We start from the raw sequence: 26,304 nt of genomic DNA on the forward strand, positions 1-26,304 counted from the left end.
CTGGAGGGAGGTATATAGTGGAGTTCCCCAAGGTTCAGTACGAGGACCACTGCAGTTTTTGATATACATTAATGGTTTGGGGTACAGGGCATAATTTCAAAATTTGCAGATGATACAGAACTTGGAAGTGCAGTAAACAGTGATGAAGATAGTAATAGACTTGAAGAGGACATAGACAGGCTGGTGGAATGGGTGGACACGTGGCAGATGAAATTCAACACAGCAAAGTGAGAGGTGATACATTTTGGAAGGAAGGAGAGATAATATATGCTAAATGGTACAATTTTAAAGGGGGTGCAAGACAACCTGGGGGTGTTTATGCACAACTCTTCAAAGGTGGCAGGATAGGTTAACAAAGCAGTTAAAGCAGATGGGATCCTGGGCTTTATAAATAGAGGCATAGCATACAAAAGCCAGAAAGTTATGCTAAACCCATATAAAACATTAGTTCGGCCCCAGCTGGATTATTGTGTCCAATTCTGGGCACTACACTTTAGGGAGGACGTGAAGGCTTGAGAGGGTATGTTGGACATCGTAGAGAGTTAAAAGTCAAACTTTGTATCTTAGAGCAAGAGGCTTTCCAATATAAACAGGATGACTTTGAAGTGTTGAGAGGAAGGCATAACTTGTCTTCTGATGCAAAAAGTGCTTGTGCCAGGAAAGAAGTGTTTGTGATGACATCAGCCATGAGTGATTAAAGTGCAGCTCTAGGGTAATAAGTGTTATTTATTCGCTATAGCATGGAAAGATGGCGGTTGCTAAAGCCTATTCTTTAAAGGGTTTACATAAATAGTCTATCTTCAAAGGATTTGGGATACGTCATGGTCTTATTTATAACATGTACCTTTGACGTAGGCAAAATATGATGTATAATGGAGCATTTCTTTGAGGGCTTGAAAGATACTGAAAAGCCACTCTTTATACAGTTAGGCTGATCACCTGTACTGTGTATTAATAAAGCCTGTTCCATATACTACTCTACGAAGTGTCTCGTGCTTACACGAAACGTGTTATTGTGAATCAGAGGAGGAAGGAGGTTGACTGCTAACAGGATACAGGGGAGTTTTACTAGAATGATTCCAGAGATGAGGGATTACAGTTACGTGGATAGGCTGGGGTTGTTCTCTGTAGAGCAAAGAAGTGCAAATGGAATCATTTACATTCACCTGAACAGAGACAGGACTCCAGTTTAGTGTCTCATCTGAAATATGACTTCTATAAAAATGGAGCAGTCCCTCAGTAGTGCATTGAGAATGTCAGGCTAATCATATGCTCAAATGCAGTGGAGCTCAAACCTACAATCTGACAGTTAAGATCGCCATACAATATCCCTGGATTGGAGCAAGCTCGTCTATGCTCTCACCAGGTCTATCAGGACTAGGTTTTCTAATTTGTTACTCCAAGATTACTTTTAGATTTTAAGTTTGTTGTTCTAATTAATAAACTACACAAAAGCTCAGTGACAAGGCAGGCCATTTATCTTTTAAAATCAACTCGCTCTCAGGATTGCTATCCAAAGCTCATCACTCTCCACTAGGATCCACATCCACAGCACTGGGCAAGATCACTTTAGGCAGCCGCCTTCCTCTCAACTTCCTCTTTTGGAGCCATCAATGACTAGGAAGGAATGGGGATAAAAGAAAAAAAAGGGAGGGGGTTAAATTATAAGTTATTAAAGTTGATTATTTGTTCCGTAGCTAGTCCAGTGCAAATCTCTACTTCCATCACCACCAGCAAGATGAGCAACATGATGCTTTGTTGTTCAAATTTCCAACTAGAAAAGTAAATTCAAATAAAAGCACAAAAAATTTGCATTTTAAAAGCAATTTTATTCTGCATATTTGACACATTGTCTACAAGGGGGGGGGGGGGGGGGAAGAAATTCCTTTTATTCTTCTACAAACTTCAAGGTATTTTCTGGACTTGTCTACATGCAAATTTTGAACAATTTTCAGGCACCTTTTTTTTTAAGCAAACCAAGATGGAAGCAAAGCAAATTAACACGCAGTAATTGTTTTACAAATACAAACAAGTACAAGATTGGCAGAAAATTTAAGGCACCTTCATTTAGTGTTTTCTATTCTGTTTTGGCATTTAAAGGCAAAATTTAGAAACTGCAAAGGCAACAAAAGCATTAATGGCATCACTTAAGTCACTATTCTTGAACAGGTAATAACTTTTTAAAACTGCAATTTTTTTGTCATCATAAAACAGGTGATGTTTATAAATGTTCAAATTATCCCTTTTGCCATCCACTCAAGTGTTGGTTAACAGATTTTAAAAAATCACCTCAATGTTAAGCTGTGCTAGAACAAACACTTTTATAATCCATGCAACAAAATGGTGTTAGTTAGAACAAATTTAGAAAATTGAGGGCAATTCATTGCTTTGCATACCATACATAAAGCATGCTTCTAACAGGACTGAACTTCCCCCATTGGCAATTTTAGTATAGAAAAGTCACCATGAGTAGAAAAGGCAATTTTCCCTTGACATTTTTGCTGAAATTAGAGGAAGCATTTCACCCCCATTAGTCCTTAAAGAATGACAAAATGGCTTCAATAGACAGATACAATTGTTAGTGTCATTAACTACATTTAAATATTTTCAAAATCACATTTATTCAAACACCCACAGAAGGCCATCTGTCAAAATGTACACTTCTCTGAAATTTACAAGTTTTGGATAGCTAGAATATAAAAAGTCTACATAAATTGGAAACTGCAGTTAACCTATGAGTTTGTGGAATGAAGTTAAGAAAAAAATTACGAGACCTTCATAGTCACTTGTAGACCACGATTGCTAACTATACAAATGACATTCCCCAGATGACAACATGACGTTTAAACCATTTGCCATAAATAGGAGCAACTGAATTAATCTTTTTACTGAAATTAATGAGCTACACTGGTCACACCAAGAAGTTAACAGCCTTTTGTGCCATCATTAATTAGGTCTAGCTGGCTGCAAGGCATTTCCTCTATATTCCAGCCAAATACTAAACATGCTGAATGGTTATCTACTCATTTGCTTAATGCCAGGAGGTTCAGCTAGAAGAAATCAAAGAAAATTGGGACTTTTTCTGTATTAAGACAAATCAAATAATTTCATCTGCCTCTTCAAAATAAGCTTAAGATTGGATTGTATATATCTAGACATTCTGCAGCATATGAGCAGTCATCCATTTTATTAAGATTTATGGAAACTAGCCTTGTTGAAAGCCTACGCAAAATTTCACAAAAAAAAACAATTGGCACAATGCAACTACATCTGGAAATGATCTGAAGGCCTCCAAATCTACAGGAAGAAACCAGCATAGCATATGGATTAGTTTCTGTAACAGAATGAAATTCTCTGCCTGCTTTCCCCTTAACCCCACATCCCTGGAAACATGATTTTTAAGCTTTATTAGCAAGACATTTTCTCACAAAAGTTTCTTTGTGCCCAGTTCACAAGCAAGTGGATTGAAAGACAGATATACAATTGCTGTAAAAAGGATTCCACGTGCTCAAAGTTAATTTCTGAATTGTAGCTTTTCTTGTGCTTCTATTATGTAAGGTTTGAGTTTATTGAATGTAAACTTTTACATCTTGCTAAAGCATTCCTTAGCATTGGTCCAAACTTGAATTCCCTAAAAAAAGAAAAAAATTCATTACTTTAGTAGATATCAATTTCAAAATAGTGTATTAGGTGTAAATGATTTGCTCGAGACGTATGCATTTTCAAAGAGTAAACATGTTAACTAGAAACAGTGTTATAGTTCAAGCAACACAAGAAAAATGTTTGACTTCCAGGACAATGATTTTAAACATATACTGTAGCCTCCACTGAGGATTTACCATGCCATTTTTATATACACAATAAGCTATATTTAAATAGTCAACAGTTCTGAATTTCTGAATGGACTAAGTAGAGCTATTTTCTATAGCTCACCCCAATGATTGCCTCTCTTCCATTACATTCTTCCATTACATTTACATGATTTGTTTTCATTCCTTCCTGCCACTAAGCAGTGAACCTCTGGGTACTAAATCCACAGCAACTTTAGTTCTAGTTAAAACAATTCTAAGCTATGGTTTACGGTTCTTCAAAAAGTAACTACATTCCCCAGAATTATTTTTTTCGGCAATGTTATTTATTGTTGATTGGTGCTTATACCAAATAAAACTATTAACTTTGTGCTAATTCTATGCATTACTTTCATCTAAAAAGTAATTTGATTTATACTGGTTTGCAATCATCCAAAGACACTAAAATACAATAGTTACTGTAGTTTAATGTCCTCTATTACATAACTATCATAGTATTTATGCTCAGCTTCAGATAAATGTTGTACATTTACAATTTATGCTCTACAAACTTGTAACATTTATTGAATTAATAACTATCATTTTAAAATCAATCAAGAAAGGCAACACCCATTTTATATACATATTAAAAAAACTAGCTAGGCTGAAGACTGGCTACAATGCATTCACTCCTTCTAACCACTATTTGTCAAAGTGAATAACCGACAAAATAAAGAGACAATTTTGTGTCCTTAATTCTTACTCTTCATTTTCTTCCTACGCAGAAACTACTTGACATGGAGTCGGGATAATCTAGGCCTCAGACCCCTCCACAACTATCAATGTTCCTCAGGCCACTTACGCTCCACTGCTGTAACTTTGGCAGAATTCCTATTTACGCACGGAAGTGGAGCAGGAGAGGCATAAGAAATTCCTGTCTATATCATTACATAAATTTTATTCCCAAGGGAATAAGACAAAAAATACAAATTTCTGCCAAGCTCAAAACTTCAGGATATATTTGATCATTTCCATCTATACTTGGCTTTCTCACTTTCAATCCCATTCGTAGAGATATTTAACTCAACACTGATCAATGTAGCCAAATTACTTTATATTGGAGCACATTTCAGAAAATTTCTTTTGAAAGGGAATGGGGAGATAAAGAGGCAGGTCTCTGAAATGGTACTTAATGTTGTGCTTATACTCTAGCTGTGCAAGTCAGTTAAAGTAAATAACCTGCTCCCATCTATACAACTCGCCACTTTAAAATACCTGAATGCTGTCCCTTTCCAATCTTTTACTGCTGTGAAAATTGAAACCAGTTAACCTCTCTTCAAAGCGCTAGAATAATCCTCATTGCTCATGAGCTAATGCATCTATGCTCTTTTTTAAAAAAGGCAGAGAGCCCATAATAGCACAGTATTTGACATGTCTTTCTAAAATTAGATTAAAACAGGTTTTGATTTGACTCCTTCGAGACACTGCCTTGAGTTAACTTCCACAATGTAAATCTTAAAAAAAAAATACATGTAATGTTTTATTCAATGCATTATGAAAAACCATGCAAAGGATACACAAGCTACAACTTCAACCACATCGACTGCTCAGTCTCTACAATCTTTAAACACCCAGGGTCCAATAAAAGTCTTGAACATTTCCCCATTATTAGACCAAGCCACTTAATTCCCCCAATAATGAAACTGCAGGAATATTGGAACAAAAGCACTTTTAGTACTTTTTAACAAAGAGATAAGTTAACAATTTATATGCATTAACAAGAGTTCAGTTCAATTAAAAAACTAACTACTGCAGCATTATAAATGTGCATTAACTCTTAGTCATCAGGTTTTATAAATTTCTCTCCAGGTAGTCAAAACATGAATAGAATGCTCTCAAATCATGGGATTTGTAGTTAGGATTCTCTGGTGGCAAGAATTTCAACTGAACTACACCATAAGGAAAGGCAAATAATAGCTATTCAGTTCTGGTACACAGAATGCCAAAAGGATACAAGATGCAGCTAAACAATAGATCAGAATAAGATCAAACTAATGGAGAATCAATTTGATAAAAGAAAATTCTAAGCCAAATTGTGGCAGCTATAAATGAGCAACGAGTGATCATGCATGGTAAGCAAATTTAAAAGTATACCATCTATACCAAATTGGGAATGTTGCACGCACAAGATAGCTTGTTCTGAAATACTTAAATATTTTACAATTATTTAGTCACTTAATATGACCAACTTCTAAGTAAGTCAAATCAAAGTTAAAATGTGGTACAATAAATCCAACAGAAAACTTGTTTAATGGGTTTAGGTCACAATCCAAATAAAACTAAACAAAGCTTTCAAGAACAGCAGCAATAATGTTGCTGGCTTTTTATTGAAGTACCATTTCAAGCTCACGCATTTGAGCAAGCGCTGGAAAAAAGTACATTAACCTTTATTAAAACTGTTTACTTCTCAAAAGAATAAAAAAATCAGCATTTTCTTAAAAGCATTCGTGACTTTGTGGTGTTTATTTGATTTCAGCAATCTGATAAGCTTGAACAAATGTAATCCCTCACCATCAGGTCATTTAAACCAATTTGGAAGTATTTCAATACAAACACTAAATCGGAATAGAACAAACACTGCTCTTAATAATTATGGATTGGTGCCAACAAAATAAATCATAGCCTCCAGCTTCCTGGTGTGCTTTCATAGGCAGTAAAACTCAATAGCTGGTTTCTAGCTTACCCAAGAATTAGTCAAACATTTGCCAAAAACGTACAAGCAAATATCTACAGACTGAACACACATAGAAGGAACGCAAAAGGTAAAAGTTACTCTGCACCATGGAACAATGGGATGCGTTTGCTTCCAAGGTCTCAACTGCTGACTTATACAATACTGTCAAGAGGAAACGTGTGCGTGTGTGTGAGAGAGAGAGCAAGAGAGCCACACTCCCATGAAGAAGAATAATCACTTTCTGAAATGAATTGTAATGGTGTAATTTTTTTTTTTTTTTTTTTTTTGCAGCTTCTTGAACCTATACTTCCAAAGTAAATTAGCTTTGCCATGTCATAGGACAAGAGACAGACTTTTAAATTCGATCATACAGACATGTCACCACAGAAGTGTCCCATGTTACTTTGAAAGTTGTAAAATCGAGGCACGACTTGATTCAACAGAGTCAGGCAATGCACTTACGCTGGTTTGAAACTCATAACTGCATAGGCAAGTTTCAATTATGAGTATGGCCTCAAAAGCAGAGTATTTACCATTAAAATTTTACTTGTGGAAAATACTTGCAATGTCTTAAGTTTTCAGATGATCAAAGATGCTATTACAATGCTAATTCTAGATCATGTTATGGGGCTCAATGGTTTTTTCTTGCCATCTTTGTCCTTGTATATTACATAGTCATTCTATCAGTGGTAGTTTTAAAAAAAAAAAAGGTGACTGCATTGATAACCAACCCACCTTTTTGCACATGCTTATCTGCATCACTGCATAGCTGATGAGGGCCTCTTTCAGGTCATTGTTCTTCTGTTCCTTAAAACGCTCAATGTCTGCCCAAGCACCCTTCATGAAATCTCTAAAAGGTGAAGTAGATATCATAATAGAACTTCAATTTACTGGGAAATGTAGATTCAAGAAGTTCCTGTTTGATTAGTGTTGAACAGGAAAACCACACAAGACAGTATCAAAAGAATCATGATATTTGATGTGGCTGTAAAGCTCAAATATCCCAGCAGTATGGAAAGTTTCCATACTCACCTGCAGCAGAATGTTTAAATAAAAATATGGAGCAAGAACATTACATACAAACCCCTAGCTCTAAAAGAACCCAGAACAGAGACCCAACTTAAAATTTCAAAAGTTAACTGAAAAGTGAATTAAGCCCAAGAATAAGCCATTATGGAAAAAGTACAATAGCAAGTTGGTGTAGACATACAGACCTCCCCCTCCCCTACCAGAGGAAAGCAAGGCTCAGTAAAATGCCATTTATACCTTTGAAAATTCATACTAGGGTGTAAAGGGAAAAAGCAATTTGGGAAATACCAAAAAAAAAACTTTAGGTGAAAGATGCTAAATGGGCAATAAAGGTATTTAAAGACATCTCCATGGACTACCTAGATCAGAGCAGAAAAAACTTAAGCAGATTAGCTTTGAACACCACGGTCTCGAGCGACAAATCTGTACCTATACACAAAGATGGAGGTGCCAAAAGATTGCATCACAAAACATGCCAGAAATTACATTAATTTTTATTGTAGCACAACTTTGACAAGAATTTAAGCCTCGAGAATTCCACTCTTTAGTAACCATAGGCAAGAGAGTCAAGTTGGGGCCAGGAGATTACACGTTTTCACAAGAACAGTTGCCGTAACAAAGCATTCCTCTACAAAAAGCTATTCTATTTAGAAGAAAACCAAGTCTGGTGTCTACAGGGCTTGAAGGGACAGAGGTAAATTTAAGTGAGCCTCAAATGATGGCATCTTGAGGAGTAGCAGTCCTGTGGGCAAGCTACTGCCACATCCATAAACACCAAGATGGTTTAACTGTGGAAATGCAGACATTCAACGCTGCAAGGTCAAGATTCTGGCTCTCCACAAATCTGAAGGAGGAAGGCTTGCATTTATTTATGGCATTACTGCATCCCTCAAATTTCTCAAAGCACTTCATATATAGGAGTAAAGTTAGCATTACATAGGCAAACATGGCAGCCATTTTGCACACAAAATGCCACAAACCATGTGATGAATGCCCTGTTCATCCTTTTTTTTTTAATATGGGTAGTTATGGATGTTATTCAGGGTAGAGAACTTCCTGCTTTTCTGCAAATACCACTAGATCTTTAGTGCTTACCCAAGCCAATGACACAAGATGGGGCCTCAGTTTAGCATTAAGTGGTCATCCAACACTGCATCCTATCCATCACAAGACTGTTCAGTTCCACCTTTGTAACACTACCCACCTCAGTCCAGCCACTGCCAAAACTCTTGCCCATTGGTGGGTTTTAATAAACTGAATTTAACCTATTGGCAAATATAAAATGGCCCATTCCCCAAAAACTCCAAAATGGAGTAAAATCATGACTAAACCAATACAGCTTTTGCGCAAATTAACTCCAAATCCTAATACAGTTGCAAGTTCTTCAAAACACAAGTGCCAGGACTATAGATTTTCACTATTGTACTGGCTACTGAATATTTCTGAAGTCTATCCAAAGGACTTCACCAAGTAGTCATAACATTCTCAATACAAGGAAAGGAATCTAGGAGGGGGAAAACACTTCCAACAGAAATAACACTCCCATTCATCCCCTTTAAGATCTCCTGGTTGGTAAAGGTTTGGCCTTTGGGATTCAGTGCAGATCCCAAGATTAAATATATATTCTGCACAATTCAATGCTACAATACTTTAGGTCTAATTAAGGTTTGTTTAGTAGTAGGATTATACAAGTCATGCTGGTGGCCTTACTCGCACTCAAGATTTTTGGCCTTCAAAAGCTCCTCTCCATCAGTAATTTGCTCCTCCAACATTTTTAGCTTGGCTTCTCTTTGTTCTGGCGTCTCCTGCCCAAAAAGTTTGCTGGTCATACCTTTTAGGGAGAATGTTCGCACTGTCTACACAACAGATTAGAAAAATAAAAATTGGTTTTACCATTCAGATGTTGCAAATTAACATTTTCCATAAAGATATAGACCAATTGTCACTGCAGGAAACATTTAAGAATTAATGCTATTAAAAAGCATGAGTTGTGCAACTGTGAAGTGTTTAAAACTATCTATTCAGGCAACAGAAAGGATAATAAAAGACTCCTGTGCTGAATGAATCTAAATGTTATGGTTAGTTAACACACGATCACTAGGTTTATTTAGCATACTGATACAGGAGAGAAAAACAATACGCGAGTGTTGTGCAATACGCTTCGTGACAAATTAATCACTCCAAACTGCCACCAACAGATACTACCAGCATTTCACCGTAGTGTTCCAGTTTCAAAAAACATAAAATAGCATTACTGCTGAATGTATTCCACTTCCAGAAGTAACACTAAAATTTTATGCACCATTACAGTAACTATGCAATTTTCCTGACTCAAGTTGCATATAAATTCTCATTATGGATTCTTTCCCCAGGCCTTTGATGGAAACAGCAGACGGCCAAGCCGATTCAATAACAGCCATTACACAAAGAATACTCTGCCAGAATCGGACAGTGACAAAAAAAGTTACTCCCAAGAGTGCAGGTGGGAGTTTCTTTCTAGCTCATTGGTTTGTCTGCTAGGGCCTCCTGAACCAAGTTGTGCAAGTCAAGAGGCTGGGTACTGGTTCATGCTAATGATCAAGAATGGCTCCTAGTGCCTGGTCAATTATTTCTCTTAAAAAAAGTTTTGCCAGCAGCTCAACAAAAAGACATTGGGCAGGATGTCTCCACAGAAAGATACCCAAGCTACAAACTATTTCAATGGCTAATTGCACAATGTTAATTATTCCTTGCAGAGAAGTGCACCTGTCTGACAGCAAATTTAATCTGGGTCACTTGCTAGTGAACATACTTGCTCCAAAGAAAGTTGGGAATTGATCATCCTGATTTGTACAGATGCTACAGAAGCCCCACCTCTCAAAGTTCTTCTCTATTCCCTGACTTGGGTTTGTGAATCTACAGATTCAACTTGAAGTCTCATCTGCAGAGCACAAAAGATCAAGCAAGTGTATCCTTTCTTTCAAACATTCACCTTTCAAGAGCTTAAAAAGCTGTGTACCACAAGGAGTAATGACAGACTTGAAGTCAGGATAGACAACTAGGTCTAGATTATACTACTTCAATCATGCTGCTGGTATCAACTGAGGCAGTCAGAAAGTGCTAGAGCAAACATTATGGCGAGACAAACATCTGAATTAAGAACACAATAAAATGTGCAAAAAAGTGATCAAGACTATAATTAAATAGTTTAGTAGCTTAGCCAAAGAAAAACACCAAAAAAATTGAAATTGAAAATCTTTTTCCTAGAGCAGTGCACCAGTAGAATACCGCTACTCTTTCAAAACTAAATTAAAACCAGAATGAGGCATTTTATACATGGGCTGCAAGGCTAATACAAGAAAAGCATTAAAAGTGTGATTGCCCCAATTGGTTGATGGCCAATTCATTTTAAAAGGTAGTGTTACCCAATTTGCCTTTCTAATTTATTTTCATATAATGGCCTAATAGTTTGCTTTGCATGGAGTAAAATGGACTTGCAGTTTCTGTATATACTTTAAGCAATGCAAATTAAAGTTAAATCCAATTCAGGAGAAATTCTGTATGTGTCTGGCAACTCAAATTAAAACTAATATGTATTAGTAGAACAGCAAAATTTGTTCGCTAGTCATTTAATTAAAAATCAAAAAATTCATTAACTTTTGGCTTCCATGCCATCACATTTCAGTAACCACATCTCCGTTATATTGCTTTTTATACAATTATTGTTGAAGATCTTTGATCATGGCCAGGCAAACCCAGAACAAACATCCAACTCGGGCAGTAGATTAGGAGGCAGTCACATGCACGTGCCAAATTCAAAATTCACATGATTGATTGTTTTGTCGTGGAAACAGTAAGCTAGTGGTTTTGCTTATTACAGAAGAACAGCACCAATAACTAAATAAATCCTGCACATCGCCTGGAAATACATTTACTGGTTCTCTCAGCCCTTGGCCCATCATCCACACAAGCCAGTAGTGTGGCACACTGGCACCACCTCACCTCTTAGGAACCTACCACTGCAATTTGCATGCTTATGTCTGCAGCTGCCTACAATGGTTGGGATTTGCACTCTGCTCTTCCATGCAAGTTGAACTCTACACATGTACTTAAAGGCACAAAAAGAATTCAAAACATTATTCAAATAAATGCAGCAGAAATAATTTTTTTAAAATCCTCATTTGGTTGAAACTAAAACTGAATTTGCTGGAGGACATATAACCATAGTGCTTTCTACGAGATAGAAATGTAGACTAGTAATGGGGGCAGGGGTAGTAATGGGGGCAGGGGTGAAAATAGTCGCACCCCGGTAGCTAGCTCCTCTCTTTGTTGTTTCTTTGATGTTAGATCCAAAGCAGCCATCTCCAAATCATACTGTTGCAGTTCATGCTTTCTACATACGGACCTAGAATTTAAAAAAAGATTCAAGTAAAAATACCGATAGTGTAACACTTCGTACTCATCCTAATTTGATTTAAACTGTTTCCACAATTCAATTATTCTGTAAAAGGCTTAGGTTTGCATTGTGATAACACCCATTTTTACATTATTTAAATTCAAGGAGTTTAATAACAGAAACATTTGAACTTGTAAGTGTGATTAATATGCACCAAATACAGGAAACTCTCTCTTAACCGGCAAAATTCAGGAGTAGGTTCAGGTAAGTTTTACTATATATTAGTGGCCGTGTAACCAGGGTTCCTGAATCTGTGGCCGTGTATCCAGGGTTCCTGCACCTGTGGCCGTGCAACAGGGACTCCTGGATCTGTAGCCGTGTAACCGGGACTCCTGCACAAGTGCCGTGTAACCGGGGCTCCTGCACCTGTGGCTGTGTACGGGGCTCTCGTACCTTGATAAGTATACCTCTGTGTAATCCGGACTTTTTGATCAACCGGCACCACGCCAGTCCCATTGGTGCCGGATAAAAAAAAAAGTTTCCTGTAGTACACATTCAGGATAATGCCAGAGGACTAGAGAATTTGGGATAAAGTTAGACTTTCCAACCGTCAACTTGAATTTAAATTTTTTAGAGAAAAAAAAAGTTTTTACAGCTGCTAATCTGGTTTTGTACCAGATTTCCAACTATCCTCAATTTGTTTCCATTTTTAAATTTTCCTATCCTAGTGAAAGAATCCTCTTCCCAGTTGCACCTTTTCTTTCCCAAGCTAGAAAGCATGCGCTACAATTCCAGGGCACAATTGTATTTTGGTAGTTGTAAGCCAGACAGTGCTGTAACAGCAGTCTTGAGCCATAATTTATACATTGCAGTTTCACCATGTTTGTTATTGTACGTCAGGATCCATTCCTTGAGTCTGGAGGATTTATAGGAATGCTAGGAGTTATTTGTTTGAGAACTGTGACTTAAGCCTTTACGAAAAGAAACATTAGCTATGCATTAATGGAAATATGAAGGTATGCAAATCAGGCATGACATTTAGTCAAATAATCCTCTCATACACATGTCTGAAGTCCCACTTTAGACATAGTTTTTAAACATAGAACTTAATAAAACAGTCCCTACTCATTTTAAAATGCATTTTTAAATTTTATTTTGATGAAGCTTATTTCTTGCCATTTGCTTTCCTCAAGCAGCCAGAACTAATTTGGATTTTGCTTATGAACAGATCTAAACTTCATTGTATTAAGCCAAAATAGCAATGGTTTGTCAGTTCCACAAACTAGCTGTGTACTGTTTGAAGTCCATTTTTGTGATTCATTTAAAAAACAAACACTGGCCTTGACATTTGATGACACTGCTCCCATTTTACAGGCAAAAAACAGGTGCCAGAAGTGCCCCAACTGGCTGGCAGCACGTGCACATTCCATGCCACACACCATATTGGTATGGGCATCAAAAGAGGCCTCCAGGGCCTACACCTGAAACAGGCATTAAGCCCTTTATTTGCATACGCATTTGTATACTTGAACAGAGAAAACATGATTGCAAATTTAACCATCCTTCAAGGGACTCCAGCAGGCTGCCACCAAAAAGTTAAATTAAAAAACTTAGCTAAACGTGGAGCCAGGAGGTGCAGGACTGCTGCTCCCTATTAAAACTATGGCCACTACCCCCCAACCCCGTTTTCCAGTTGCTCCCCCATCCTTCAATCACAAATGTTCAAGGGAAACTACTACTTGATCAATTGAGCATTATTGCTTTTGATGCAGAAATCTTAAGGAAAAGATCCTCTTCCAAGGAATTTTTGGATCATCTGCCTTTGCATTCTGAGGTTCAGAATTTTTTTAATGGTTAGGATGTGGGCAATACTGGCAAGGCTGCATTTATTGCCCATCCCTAGTTGCCTTGTGGTGATGGCCCCTCTTGAACTGCTGCAATGGAGAAGTAGGATTTCCAGAAGTTTGACCCAGCAATAATGAAGGTCTGTAACAGGTGTTTATTTAATGATGTTGTAGCAAATTGATCTTGGTTAGTATTGGATCAAGCATTAAAAATTTGTCTTAAAACTAATTTCTCCCAATATTTCATTGCAACAACTTCAGTTAGCCATTAAAGTAACCTGAACATTTTCCGATAGCCGCTTCATACACGGTCAATAGTTGCGCATAACATGGTGTGCGACATCAAATGCTGAAAGATTGTATGGATAACATGGAAACTTAAAGTCTGGGCAAGCCAAAAGTTTATATCAAAGCAAATTATATTGGAGCAACACATCTTGAGTTGTGCATCTCGAGAATGATATTACTCAATGTTCTGTGCATGCAGAAGCTTCAATTTGATTATCCTATTTCCTCATATTGATTTGGATTTAAACAAGTACACAATACACACCGAAGAGCTTCTGCAAAGAAGAGATATTCCTTTAATTGATCGGCGTAGTGCTCCTCTTCTTCTAGAATATCATCAATAGATGCTGCATATCTAAAAAAAGGCAAAAGTTTCAGAGCTTGAACTACAAGACATTACTGTAATAGTTTTGCTAGATTGTTTTTAATAACAGGTCTTTGCTTTGCACAGAAGGGATTAAAATGTAGCCCACTTCAGTGATGTGACTAACCGGTGTATCAAATCTTGAACAGTTAAGATCATATACAGTTACTCCACAGAGAGCCCAACTATTGCTACAGGATACTCTTGTATTTTGCTGGAAACTATTTCTAAAATGTTTACAACCACAGCTCCTCAGATCACCAAACCAATGTGTGCAGCTCTACAATTGCTTCAGTCTGTTGATGGTTAGCAGGGCATCACATAATCCTGCGTGACCAATTTTTCCAGTCACATACAATCTAAAGCCCTTGATAGTGTCGTTTTTGTGAAGCAAATGGAACTCATCAAGTGTGCAGTACAGCAGCCTTTTTGTTATTTCATGAGTTTTGGCATAGGTTTCAAAAGGGATATGGGAACAATGCCAAAATGTTCCTGCAATTATAAAACTGGAAACTCCCTTGAGGTTTTATATTTAGCTACTTTAATTTTTGCTATTTCTTTGTCTTTTAAACACATCAAAATTATGTCAGTAATATTTTGCTTCCTAACTGCCCCAAAAAGGTTTTAAACTCACAAACAGACTACTTAAATCTTGTTGCGACATTGTGTTATACATCAAGAAAAATACATACACATCCATGTGGTGACCAGCACTCTGCAGTCCATCGCCCATTTCCTTCTCTATTGCACTCCATTCACTATTCATAAAAAGAAAAAAAGTTACATTTAATATTTGCATTGCAGTTCATAGGACATGGCTGTCCTGAGTCAGGTCACAACGCCAAACCCTGAAATGCTTCCAAAAAATACAAAATAATTCACAACTAGGGTGTTAAAAAGCAGCAAGAAGCTTTAGTAAAACTTTGTATTCTAGGACTGTTGATAAAATGAATTCTTTTTAAATAATCATGCACTCGGTTTACACATCAGATCAGCAGTGAATTATGGGAAGCAGGCATGGCATATTCCACACAACCATACCACTTTTACCTTAATTTCATTATTCGTGATTTCTCAACATACATGCTTTATATGTAACCAAGTGGTTTGCATTAACTTTCAAATTTTTTTTTTTTTTTTTTTTTTTTGGAAAAGGTGAAAATTCTACAACTTACCTGAAAACCCTTCCATAATTTCCATGCACTTTATATACACCATACAAACGGTCTGCCACTCTCTGCAATTACAACAAACAGGTTTTTGGAAATAACAAAAATAAATATGAGCTACTACTTAAGTGAATATTGTACACATGTGGATAACTAAAAAAAAACACTAGGAAGATTAGAGAAAAATCTTGATACAATATCACAATTTAAAAAAACTAAAAATAAAAGGCTGGTTTCAATTCATCAAGTTAATGCCCTAAACTCCTGCCTGCTATAGATACGAGGTTTCTCCAATTCTGAATTATACTACTAGGCAATGACTGAAAAATTGCCAAAAAGCTTGGAATTACATACTGCTCTGACCCGCAGGAGGTGCGAGATGACGGATTGCAGTTCATCTCCATAATGTTTCAGCTCCATAAATCTCCTGTGAATAGATGAACAGTTCTTTACTTTTAATCTTGATCCAAATTATGAAATGCAAATATATTGAACAGCAATAAACTGTTCCACAAAAGTGAAGCCAAGTTTCTATTACACTTTACAACACTGAGGTCACTTCATATCATGACATGATGGAAAACAAGCACCTCTTGAAACTTGCTGGACTTTCTAGGAACGTACAATATAATGTGTGCACAACTAAACAAATAGATCAAGCAACTGCTCTAGTTCTTTTAAAAGCTAACTTACAGGCTAATCACCACAAGAGTATATGGTTTCAATTAAACTTTCAACTCATCTCTATACAGTTTTAAAAAAAAATGCCAAACATGATAGCCACAATAACGACAGCTTGCAGGAGATAGTAAAACTTTATGCAAAGTCTTACTCAGGAAGGTGGAGGGAGGAAAGCATCAAGTTGAAAGCATTTTCTGGAGTTGGATAAAATAAAATGTGGGGAGAATAATGATAGATGAAATGTAATGCATTACTGCACACAAGTGACATGTGCTCCACGAATGGTGTTGCAATCGCTAAAGATGAAGCTGAAAGAGAAACTTAGGAGTCGTAAGTAGACTTGATTCCCAGTATGTCCAACCAATGTAGAGTAGTGATCAACCAAGCCAGGAGGATGTTGAACTACATAGCCAAAATGGTGGAATACAAGTCAGAGGGAGTGATGACCAAACTGTATAGGATTCTGGTCAGGCCGCTGATCATTGGTGTCCAAGGTCTGAATTATGAGCAAAGGCTCAAGAAACTTGGATCTCCTTTCTAGGCTGAAAAGCCCAAGTACAAGAGATAGTTAAGGAATGAAAAAGATAAACACAGAATATTTACAGTTAAATAGTAAGAGTAGGGCAAGGCATAAACTGAAACTAATAAATGATAAATTTAGGACTGAAAGATTTCACATTACACAAAAGACTTGCATTTATATAGCACCTTTCACTACCTCAGGACATCCCAAAGCACTTTACAACCAACAAAGTATTTTTGAAGTATAGGCATTGTTGTAATGTAGGAAACACAGCAGCAAATCTGCACACAAAAAGCTCCCACAAACAGCAATGAGATAATGACCAATCTGTTTGATGTTGGTTGAGGGATAAATATTGGACCGAACAGGGGAGAATTTCCCTGCTCTGCTTCGAAAAGTGCCATGGGATCCTTCCACCGGAGGGGGCAGACAGGGCCAGGCCTCAGTTTAACATCTCATCCAAAAGACATTGCAGCACTCACTCAGTACTGCACTGGAATGTCAGCCTGGATTACATGCTCAAGTCCCTGGAGGGGAGCTCGAACCCACAATCTTCTGACTCAGGATAGAGTGCTACCCACTGAGCCACAGCTGACACAAAGTGATCAATAAATGGAAGACTTCCAGGAAGAGATTTGATAGAAATGTTTAAAATCACGACGGGTTTAGAGAGAGTAAATAAAAAGAAATTGTTTTGAATGGCTGAAGGGTCGATAACCAGAGGGCACAGATTTAAGGTGATTGGCAAAAGAACAAGAGGTGACGAGGAAAAACTTTTAAATGCAATGAGTGGTTAGGATTTGGAATGCAGTGCCTGATAGGGTGGTGGATACAGATTCAATAGTTGACTTCAAAAGGGAATTGAATAAATATTTGAAAGAGAAAAAATTGCAGGGATATGGGGAAAGAGCAGGGGAGTGGGACTAACTGGATTGCTCTTCGAACGAGCCGGCACAAACTTGATGGGTCAAATGGTGTCCTTCTGTGCTGTACTATTCTGTGATCCTATAAGCAGCTTTGAGACCTCAGCAAATCATGTGATCGGGGGGAAAACGTAACACCGTCACAACTGCATCAGTGGAGTTTCTTTGTTGAGATTGTTACCAAATTATGCTATTCGTACATATTTAAAATCGACATTTGTTTACATTATTCCATCTTGCACATGTTAAATGTATAGAAGAAATTGTGAGCAGCCATTGGCCCTTATAAATGAGCCATAAGGAAAAAAAAAGTTAAACCAAGAGTTATCACAAAAACTAACCATTTGACATACATTGCAAGGAGGTGGTTATTTGGCATCTACAACAGGCCAGAATTTGTGGTCAGTGGCAAAGCGATGGCACGCACCGCTGACCTCGAAGAAAGCAGCCCACAAAGATCTAGCGATCCCTGTGGCGTGAATTTCAGCTCTCCCGACCTTAGTTTGAATCTGGCGCCAAATCAAGCAAATCTCCAGCGTCCAGCAATAGTGATGTCATCAAGCAGGCTAAGCAGCCAATCACACTGAAGAATTCTCAGACAGAAAATGGCAGATTCTAATTTACTTTTTATAAATTTTAGAGAGCAAAATGAAGATTGGGACATATAGGGTTAAGGTAGAAGCTGAAATATCAAACTTAAACATTTTTTTTTCAAAAAACCATGTAATTCTTAAACTTAATGGAAAAATTTGACATTCCACAAATATAAAAATGAGTTTTTCAGGGCCAGAACGGTTGTTCATCAGTCAATGCGCTATTAAAACCCCAGATACTCCTCTCAGCAAGGCTTAAACTTTTTCGGGTGGTTGGTGGGGGTTTAAACAGTGATATTCCAGCGTGATCGGGGACATTTTCGTCAGGAACTACATTGCAGTGTGATTCGAATTGATTGTGGGCTCTGGCGAGTTCCACAGCATAACCTGTGGAGAAGCATAGTATCACCAACAGCAACTTCTGGATTTCCGTGTTTATCTACACATGCGCTGACTCCAGAAGTTGCTGTCACTTTCAGAGGAGTAATGATGGCGAACGGCGACAATTTCGCTGTCATTAACACCGCAAAATCTGGACCATTAACTAGATCTATAGTGGGCATTTCCATTTTGTCACTAGTGCAAAAAATAACCTCCATTTGAAAACCTTGGTGTTCAAGGACAAACTGCTGTAGAACAGACAAAGGTGCCTACAACGCCCTTAGGAGGGAAAGAAAAATACAAAACGGCTACAAAATTTCAAATCAATGTGACAATGTAAAGGAAAACTTACTTGTCTGGGTTCTTGACTCTGAATGTTGCATTGAGAGCTTTCAACCTGGAATCTGCCTGTTTAAAAATAGTTACATGTCAGTTTGAAAATGTTTCTTCTCCATTTGGTGATTGATTCGCAAGAAAATGATTTGCTCCCAAACTCAAGTCAATTTAACTTTCAAACTGGGCGTTATAAAGATACAGTGCGGAGCTTCCGCCTCCCCCTTTAAAGAGGGCTCTAACCTCACTTCAGCGCAGGTTCATCAAGGTTACAAGACTATGCTAGTGCAGTGGCCGCAGAGGGGCTACATCCTCCAGACAACAGGGAGTATAGACAGACAGGCAGGGAGGGAAGTGCACGCAATGGGAATGGAACATCTTCATTAAAATTCACTGGTTATTCTATATAAAGAGTTTGATTTAAAAAAAACCACATTAAGTGCGTCTGTGGGCACTGCCAAGAATGGGAATTTGCCACAGACCCACACTTCAAAAAAGTTCTAATTTCAAGAAATACCAAATTTCCAGCTAAATTGACTCCCTATTTACAGTGCTGTGATACACATTTTTGATGAGCTCTTTAGAGAGTTCAAGGAATAGCTGGAACTGCAAAAGCTAGTGTAGTTTTAAAGGAAAATTGTAGGTTCTCATGGATTAATGTAAAATAAAGACACAGGCAAAGTGAAAAGCAATTTTTTTTTTTTTTTTTAAATCACCACTCTTGTAAACATCAAAAGATTGCCATTGCTCAAACATGTAATTGTATTAAGAGACCTTTCAAAGCTTAATACAACTCCAATTATAGAGCATGAATGCCATGAGATTTTCATGATCAACTGCTCAGCTTTTCATCATGTAACCCATTGGCAGCAGACCGCCAATGGGAACCTGCTCAAGAAAGGCCAGAGTTCTACCCTTTCCACATCCTCCTGCTGTTATGGCACTCCTCCTCTTGCACTGCCCTCAATACCACTCTCGGGTCCTTGCCCTCCGCACTAGTTCCTACCTTCTAATACTGTTCCAAGCCATTGAAAGGCCCAGACACTATGGTGAATAGTATGCAGCACGTTCAATCACTTGAAGCAAAAGCAGGAGATAGCAACTAGGAGCATTGAGGAATCGAGAGGCGAGAGAAGAGAGGGAAGAAAAGTGAGGAGAGAGCCTGGAGCATGCCGAGTGGTTGGAAAGGTACAGCAATGTTTGTATTTGGGAGCCAGGGTTGCTGCTCCTGATTGCTATCTAGTAACACACTGTTGGAAAGTGTGTATGACGCATGGCGACAGCATCAGGCTTGGCTAGAATGCCCCACCGTCAAATAGCCTGCCTACATGTAACTCTCCGAGCTCAAACATGAAGAATGACCACTCTGCAAAGGTACTGGAGAGCTGCCAACACAAATGTAACACCAGATATATACAAATTACAGCAATCCAAGTGTTCTGCTTCATGGACCTAATTAGCTGCTCGAGGACCACACCATTTCAGAATAAATCATTTTTCCCCCACATTGCTCAGCATCCTATAAACACAGCGTTGACAATACATTGCCAATTCAATTTTTCACTTGTGAAAATTGGTTCAAATGCTATTATACCCTTCACTAGGCACATTAAGCTCTCAGATATACCGAGCAATCCAGTAGAGCTCTCTGCTGTATTCCTTTTAAAAGTGGTATACTTTGTGTACTGAGCAACCAAGGTACAGCACCAAGATCCAAAGATCAGGACAATACCAAGGCGTACAGAGTACAATAAAAGATAAGTTTAAAAGGAAATAGCAAGGAGGTGTGCCAAGCTTGGGTATGAAAAGCTTGAAGATTGTTTAAAATAATGCTGGTGGTGGGGGCGGGGGGCAAGAGGAGGAAAGGGCTGGGGGTAAGAAGCTGCAGTTTTTAGATTCAGTTTGAATAGGAGACTGTGTAGCAAGTTGAGAGTAGAGGATAGTAGGGATACAGGAAGGAGGAAAAGAGAAACAGCATATTTATAGCTTAAGTACAAGAAAGTTCAGAGGAACATGACCGCAGCTGCATCATTGACTCGGTGATTCTTCAGGTTGTTACAGCACATGTATCGGATGCTTTGGAGATCAACAGATCAGAGATTAGGCTTGATTTTATTCTTGAAGAACATGTAGTTACATGAATGGAATATCATAATGCTCAGGAAAATCCAAATCCACTAACATTTGCTTTCAATTTAAGGGTTTTAACATTATGAAGCTGGAAGCTATGAGTAATTGGCTTAATCTTGGATTTTACCAGAGATGTTTAATCCATCTACAGGATTAGTGAAAGGGTGGATGAGTGTTTTTATTAAACTCCTTTCGAAAATAGGGGAACATTTAATTTAAGATCTTCAATGTGCTGAATGGCATCATAAGGAACTGCCTTCAAGTGTCACCCAGTTCTAAAAGAATTATGGAGTTTCTTTCTGCAGAGGTTACTAGACAATCTAGTGCACACCGTTCACCATTTCAAAAATATGGCCTAACCAACAGAATATAAATGTTGATTCCCCAAAATTACATGTCTGCACTGCTCAAGAAGGGGTCTCAAAGGTATGGACTAAAAGATTTAAAATGACCCCCTTCAGTCCTTGGGGCTCTGGTGGATGCCAAGTTTGACTGATGTAGCACTTTGAAACTAGGGCAAAGGGCACTCTTGTTCTTGAAGACAAATGACAAAGACCAGAGCCCCAATACAAGTTAAGCAAACACATCACAATCATGGTTTGGAGCTCCCAAGCATATAGATTGCAAATGTGAGTTTGAGAACCAAGCTGCAAGGGGCACTTATGGCAGAAGAGGAAAAAAAGTTACAAGTAGGTTGTGCTCTCAGTGCCCCTAGAACCATGAAGGTGGCCGACACATTGCCGTTCATTACAGATTTTTAAATGCCCGAAACTCGAACTTGGAATGACAGCTGCAGGAAGACATTACCTAGGCTTGAGAATGTATACCTGTGCCCCTCTCAGCTGAGCAAGCAACTGTTGAAGGTCTGCACTGATGCAGTATGGTGTGCGTCTGTGCTTTGATCAAAAGGATAGTCGCCAGACTTCATTTTATGGGTTGTGCTACACACAGTGCTGTTTCAGAGGCATGTTACAATGAGGGCTCAAAACTGCACTTAATCATTTGTCAATGATGATCAATTTGTGACTATTCTTCTTTGGGGCAAGGAAGAGGTGGGTAAGTAAATAGGGTCTTTTGCAGCCAAGATGTCTCGATACAACCCTCAAAATAATTCTGACTATAAGCAAGTATTTTTTGGATAGAAAATTATGTTGATTAACAGAATTTGGGTGATGCACAATTTCCTGTAATTCAGTGCATCAAAAATTGCATCACCTTCTACAGGACTGTCGTCAATGCTGTGCTCCAAATATTTAAAATGCACACAGACTGGTTTGAATTAAACAAAGGGAGGACATTTTTCCATTAGTTACTTACTACCTCATGGGAAAGAAATCAGTGGATTTCTGCAGTGCAACTCCCCAGTTAGTTAGTTAGGGTGTAGCCAAATATGAGTATGAGAGAAAGATAATAAACAAACTAAGGTACAGGAAACTTTCTGGTATCCGGCACAGACGGGACCGACGTGGTGCCGATTCATCAACAATTCCGGATAACCGAACGCTATAGTAAAAGATACGGAGCTCAGTATAAAGCAACAAACCCTGTTGCTGCAAAACAATCGGCACAAGTTGCAAGCGCCTCTGTAGCTTAGCAACAGCTTCAGCTACACCCTTGCACAGCAACAAATGGAGTAAAAAAAAGTTATCTGAACCGACTCCTGAATTTTGCCGGTGGATAGAGCGTTCCGGTTATTATGGGGCCGGTTAATCGAAAGTTTCCTGTACATGTATTATGATATCCATATGCACTTTACACCTACATTTAGTGCTGTAAAACAGGTAGCAGCTCCATTCAACACTTATGCAGTTTTGAGTCAACCACCTTCTAAGCTTAAAAATAAACACTGCAATACTATACATTTACTGGTCCAACAACTTTCAGTAATGAAGACCTCATCTTGATGGGAGGAAGCATCACTCTTCTCAATCTGGTTCAGTCAATTGGTTTATTACAAAATATGCATTTTCTTTTCTTTCTTTGGTCAAAAATAGCTCTAAAGTCTTCCTTCAAAGTCTGCTCAAGACCCAATGGACATTGGGCACCTTCCAGGAAAAGATGATGGAAATTGCCTAATCCAACAAGCACTAAACTGTCCATCCTAATTAACTCAAAAACCTAATTTCTTCCAGAGAAGCCATACTAGAAGAATTTTCATAAATTCCAACCTACACCCCAAAAAACTCAATGCATCACTCAAATGAGTTTAATGTAATTTCCTCACTGCTGAAAATGTGGGCGATTTTTTTTCTAAAATTCTATATACAAACTTAAATGTTAGTTACCTTTGCACGGCTTCAGTGATGCAAAATCATGCTCTACCTTGGTTTAAAAAAAAAAAGCAAACTAGGGAGTATTTTTAAATTAGTATAGCTCACATTTTCCCATTTACCTTGTCACAGATTAAAAAGTGCATTTTACCTTAGCTTGAAATCCTGACTCATTTGCTGCTTCTTTCCAGCCATTTTCCTAAGAAAATTAATAGTAAAAGTAAATAACCAGCTTCCAATATACTAGCGTATGATTTAAAATAACGTTACTTTCACATACAGTAACCAGCACCTACTAGTTTGAAAAGAAGTACTAATCTGTAGGCATTTGACTTGTGGAATCATGTGGAAAATGAAACCTTCAGCCACTTTTATACCAGCGCAGTTTTACTTTGGATTCTGCGAGACACTGCTAAACCTGGCTTCTTTATCCGGGGTGCAGAGTCCTACAAAACTGCATCAACACACCAATTATTCTCTCAGAATCTGAACTAAACAGCAACAATATAGAAACAAACATAGAAGATAGGAGCAGGAGTAGGCCATTCGGCCCCTCGAGCCTGCTCCGCCATTCAATGCGATCATGGCTGATCATCCAAATTCAGTACCCTGTCCCTGCTTTCTCCCCATATCCCTTTAGCCTTAAGAAATATATCCAACTCCTTCTTGAATATATTTAATGAATTGGCCTCTACTGCCTTCTGTGGTAGAGAATTCCACAGGTTCACCACACTTTGGGTGAAGAAATTCCTCCTCATCTCAGTATAGAATAAAAACAACAGAAAATGCTGGAAATACTCAGCAGGCCAGGCAGCATCCGTGGAGAGAGAAACAGAGTTAACGTTTCAGGTCTGTGACCCTTCATCAAAACAGACCTGAAACGTTAACTCTGTTTCTCTCTCCACGGATGCTGCCTGGCCTGCTGAGTATTTCCAGCATTTTCTGTTGTTATTTCAGATTTCCAGCATCCGCAGTATTTTGCTATCGTAGCAACAAAATAGAAGTGGCTTTGAACAGGTACACAAAGGAAGGGTATTCATTAGCAAAGATGTAGAGCCCAGGGATAAGGGAGCATTTCCAGAGCTTTCTAACAGGAAATAGAATAAGAGTACAGTAGAATCCTCAATAGAGTAGAGTCTGTGGAAACAAACTTATTGATGAGCCAAATGGGCATTTGCTGTTCAAGCTTTGTATCCTTCGATTCTTGACAGGGCAAATTCTGAATCTCAAGGCAATGCTGTAGAGATTTTCTTTTTTTTTTTGGGGGGGGGGAGAAAAGAGAGAGAAAGAGGAGGAAGAAAATAGAAATAAGAGGAAAGGAAATTAACCATAGCAGCACTCAGTGCTGCACTGGAGTGTCAACTGAGGTTATGTGCTCAAGTGGTAAGAATGCTACCAACTGAGCCATAGCTGACAAATTAGGCAACTATGTTTAAGAAAATAAGGATAGTAAAACTCTTGCATTGCAGTGGCTTGTACCTAGAATCTAACTGTAGATTTAAAATCATTATGACTACTGCTCCATACCATTACATACACTAAAGTTATAAAATTATTTGCCTCAAAAGCAGCATAACAGCAGGATAAAGGCCTTGGTCACGTGCTCAACAATATTGTTGTGGTACATTATGTAGCTTACTATAGAACACTATAGCTAGTGTAGTTTTTAAAAATGTTTTCTTTCCTCACTTTCTCTCTCCTCTTCCCCACCGCACCCCCAACAGTGCCAAAGTTAAACCAATTGCATTTCACAATGAAAGGTATTCAAAATGCAAGAACAGAGTTGAAAAATGAAGCATGCTTCCAATACCTGTGTTAAAAATAAATAGAAGATCGGGTCGAGAGAGAGCGCAGAATGAGAAGCAACACGCAACAGAAAGTTTTCAAGACCAATCCTTCGTCGTTCAACAAAATCAGGATCCATGTTATCAGCGGATAGTTTATGCCAAACAAATTCTGCCTGCAGGAATCAATACAAGACATGTTAGTCGAGTTGTGCTTTATTATCTGTAAAATAAATGAGAAAATGCATTAACTCTTGAAAAATCCTGCAGGTTTACATAAACTCTCAAAAGCACTGTACTTGAGTACTCTCTCCAGGTCACAAGATTTTTGATCACAAAGTGTGGATGAGGAAGGCAATACCACCTAACTTTCTGGAAAATGGTGTAGTCCCCCATTACATTATCCCAATTATCTCAAAATATCACAAGTTCTTTTGTAGCTACTACCTCAGCCAGAAGTCCAAAGTATTGATTACTCTTCACAGGAATTTCCCAACAAGAATCCTAAATTTTCACTTTAATTTGAACTCAAGACAGATGTCCATGGTGTTGTTCAGCACGAGTCATAGGATAAAGGGTTTAGGGTGTTTTACTGTGGAATACACAATTTATCTAATCACTTCCCTTGCTTGCCATTTGTAGGTCAATAAGGAATCTCAAAGGATAGTTAGAAAAACACAGATGTATGGTAGAAGAGGAAATGTAGCAATATGGATAGAGTTGCTTAACGGACAGAAAACAGAGTTAAGGTCAGTGGGTGTTGCTCGGACTGAAGGAGGTTTGGAAGTGGTGCCCCCAAGAGTCAATGCTGGGTCCACTTTTGTTCTCTGTATATACAGGTGATCTGGACTTGGGTATAGCGATCATCTTGAAACTAGGGGGTTTGGCAAACAATGAATACTGTGAAAGACTTCAGGAAGACATACTGGCGAGTAGAATGGGCTAATGTTTCAAGAGTGACAGTTCTAATGGGCTTTCAGAATTCTCCTCCAGTTTTCCCATGTTTCGTTCTACTCTCTCTATTTCCACATTCATTGTCCTATGATCCAATAGCAAGGTATCCTGTGGTCTTAATGGCTTTCAGAATCATAGAAT

The 26,304-nt window shown here is 38.2% G+C and overlaps 1 protein-coding gene across 3 annotated transcripts in view; it reads right to left on the reverse strand.

The window, feature by feature from the left end:
- Positions 1–1,808: 1,808 nt before the first annotated feature.
- Positions 1,809–26,304, reverse strand: part of snx4 (sorting nexin 4) — a 58,287-nt gene continuing 33,791 nt past the window's right edge. The window contains exons 4-14 of one of the 3 annotated variants that reach the window (XM_085986510.1): positions 25,236–25,385; positions 23,577–23,624; positions 19,045–19,100; positions 15,946–16,018; positions 15,598–15,659; positions 15,115–15,180; positions 14,324–14,413; positions 11,836–11,935; positions 9,262–9,407; positions 7,258–7,372; positions 1,809–3,631 (exon numbers count right to left, since the gene is read on the reverse strand). In XM_085986510.1, the coding sequence (XP_085842636.1) occupies positions 3,584–3,631; positions 7,258–7,372; positions 9,262–9,407; positions 11,836–11,935; positions 14,324–14,413; positions 15,115–15,180; positions 15,598–15,659; positions 15,946–16,018; positions 19,045–19,100; positions 23,577–23,624; positions 25,236–25,385 (954 nt within the window). In that variant the 3' untranslated portion in view covers positions 1,809–3,583. The remainder of the gene's footprint in view (positions 3,632–7,257; positions 7,373–9,261; positions 9,408–11,835; positions 11,936–14,323; positions 14,414–15,114; positions 15,181–15,597; positions 15,660–15,945; positions 16,019–19,044; positions 19,101–23,576; positions 23,625–25,235; positions 25,386–26,304) is intronic. The other 2 variants (XM_085986509.1, XM_085986508.1) reach the window with 2 other exon arrangements.

The sequence above is a fragment of the Somniosus microcephalus genome, chromosome 4 (genome assembly GCF_052327205.1).
Source record: "Somniosus microcephalus isolate GS21.2 chromosome 4, FLI_Smic_1.0, whole genome shotgun sequence".
Taxonomy (NCBI): Eukaryota; Metazoa; Chordata; class Chondrichthyes; order Squaliformes; family Somniosidae; genus Somniosus; species Somniosus microcephalus.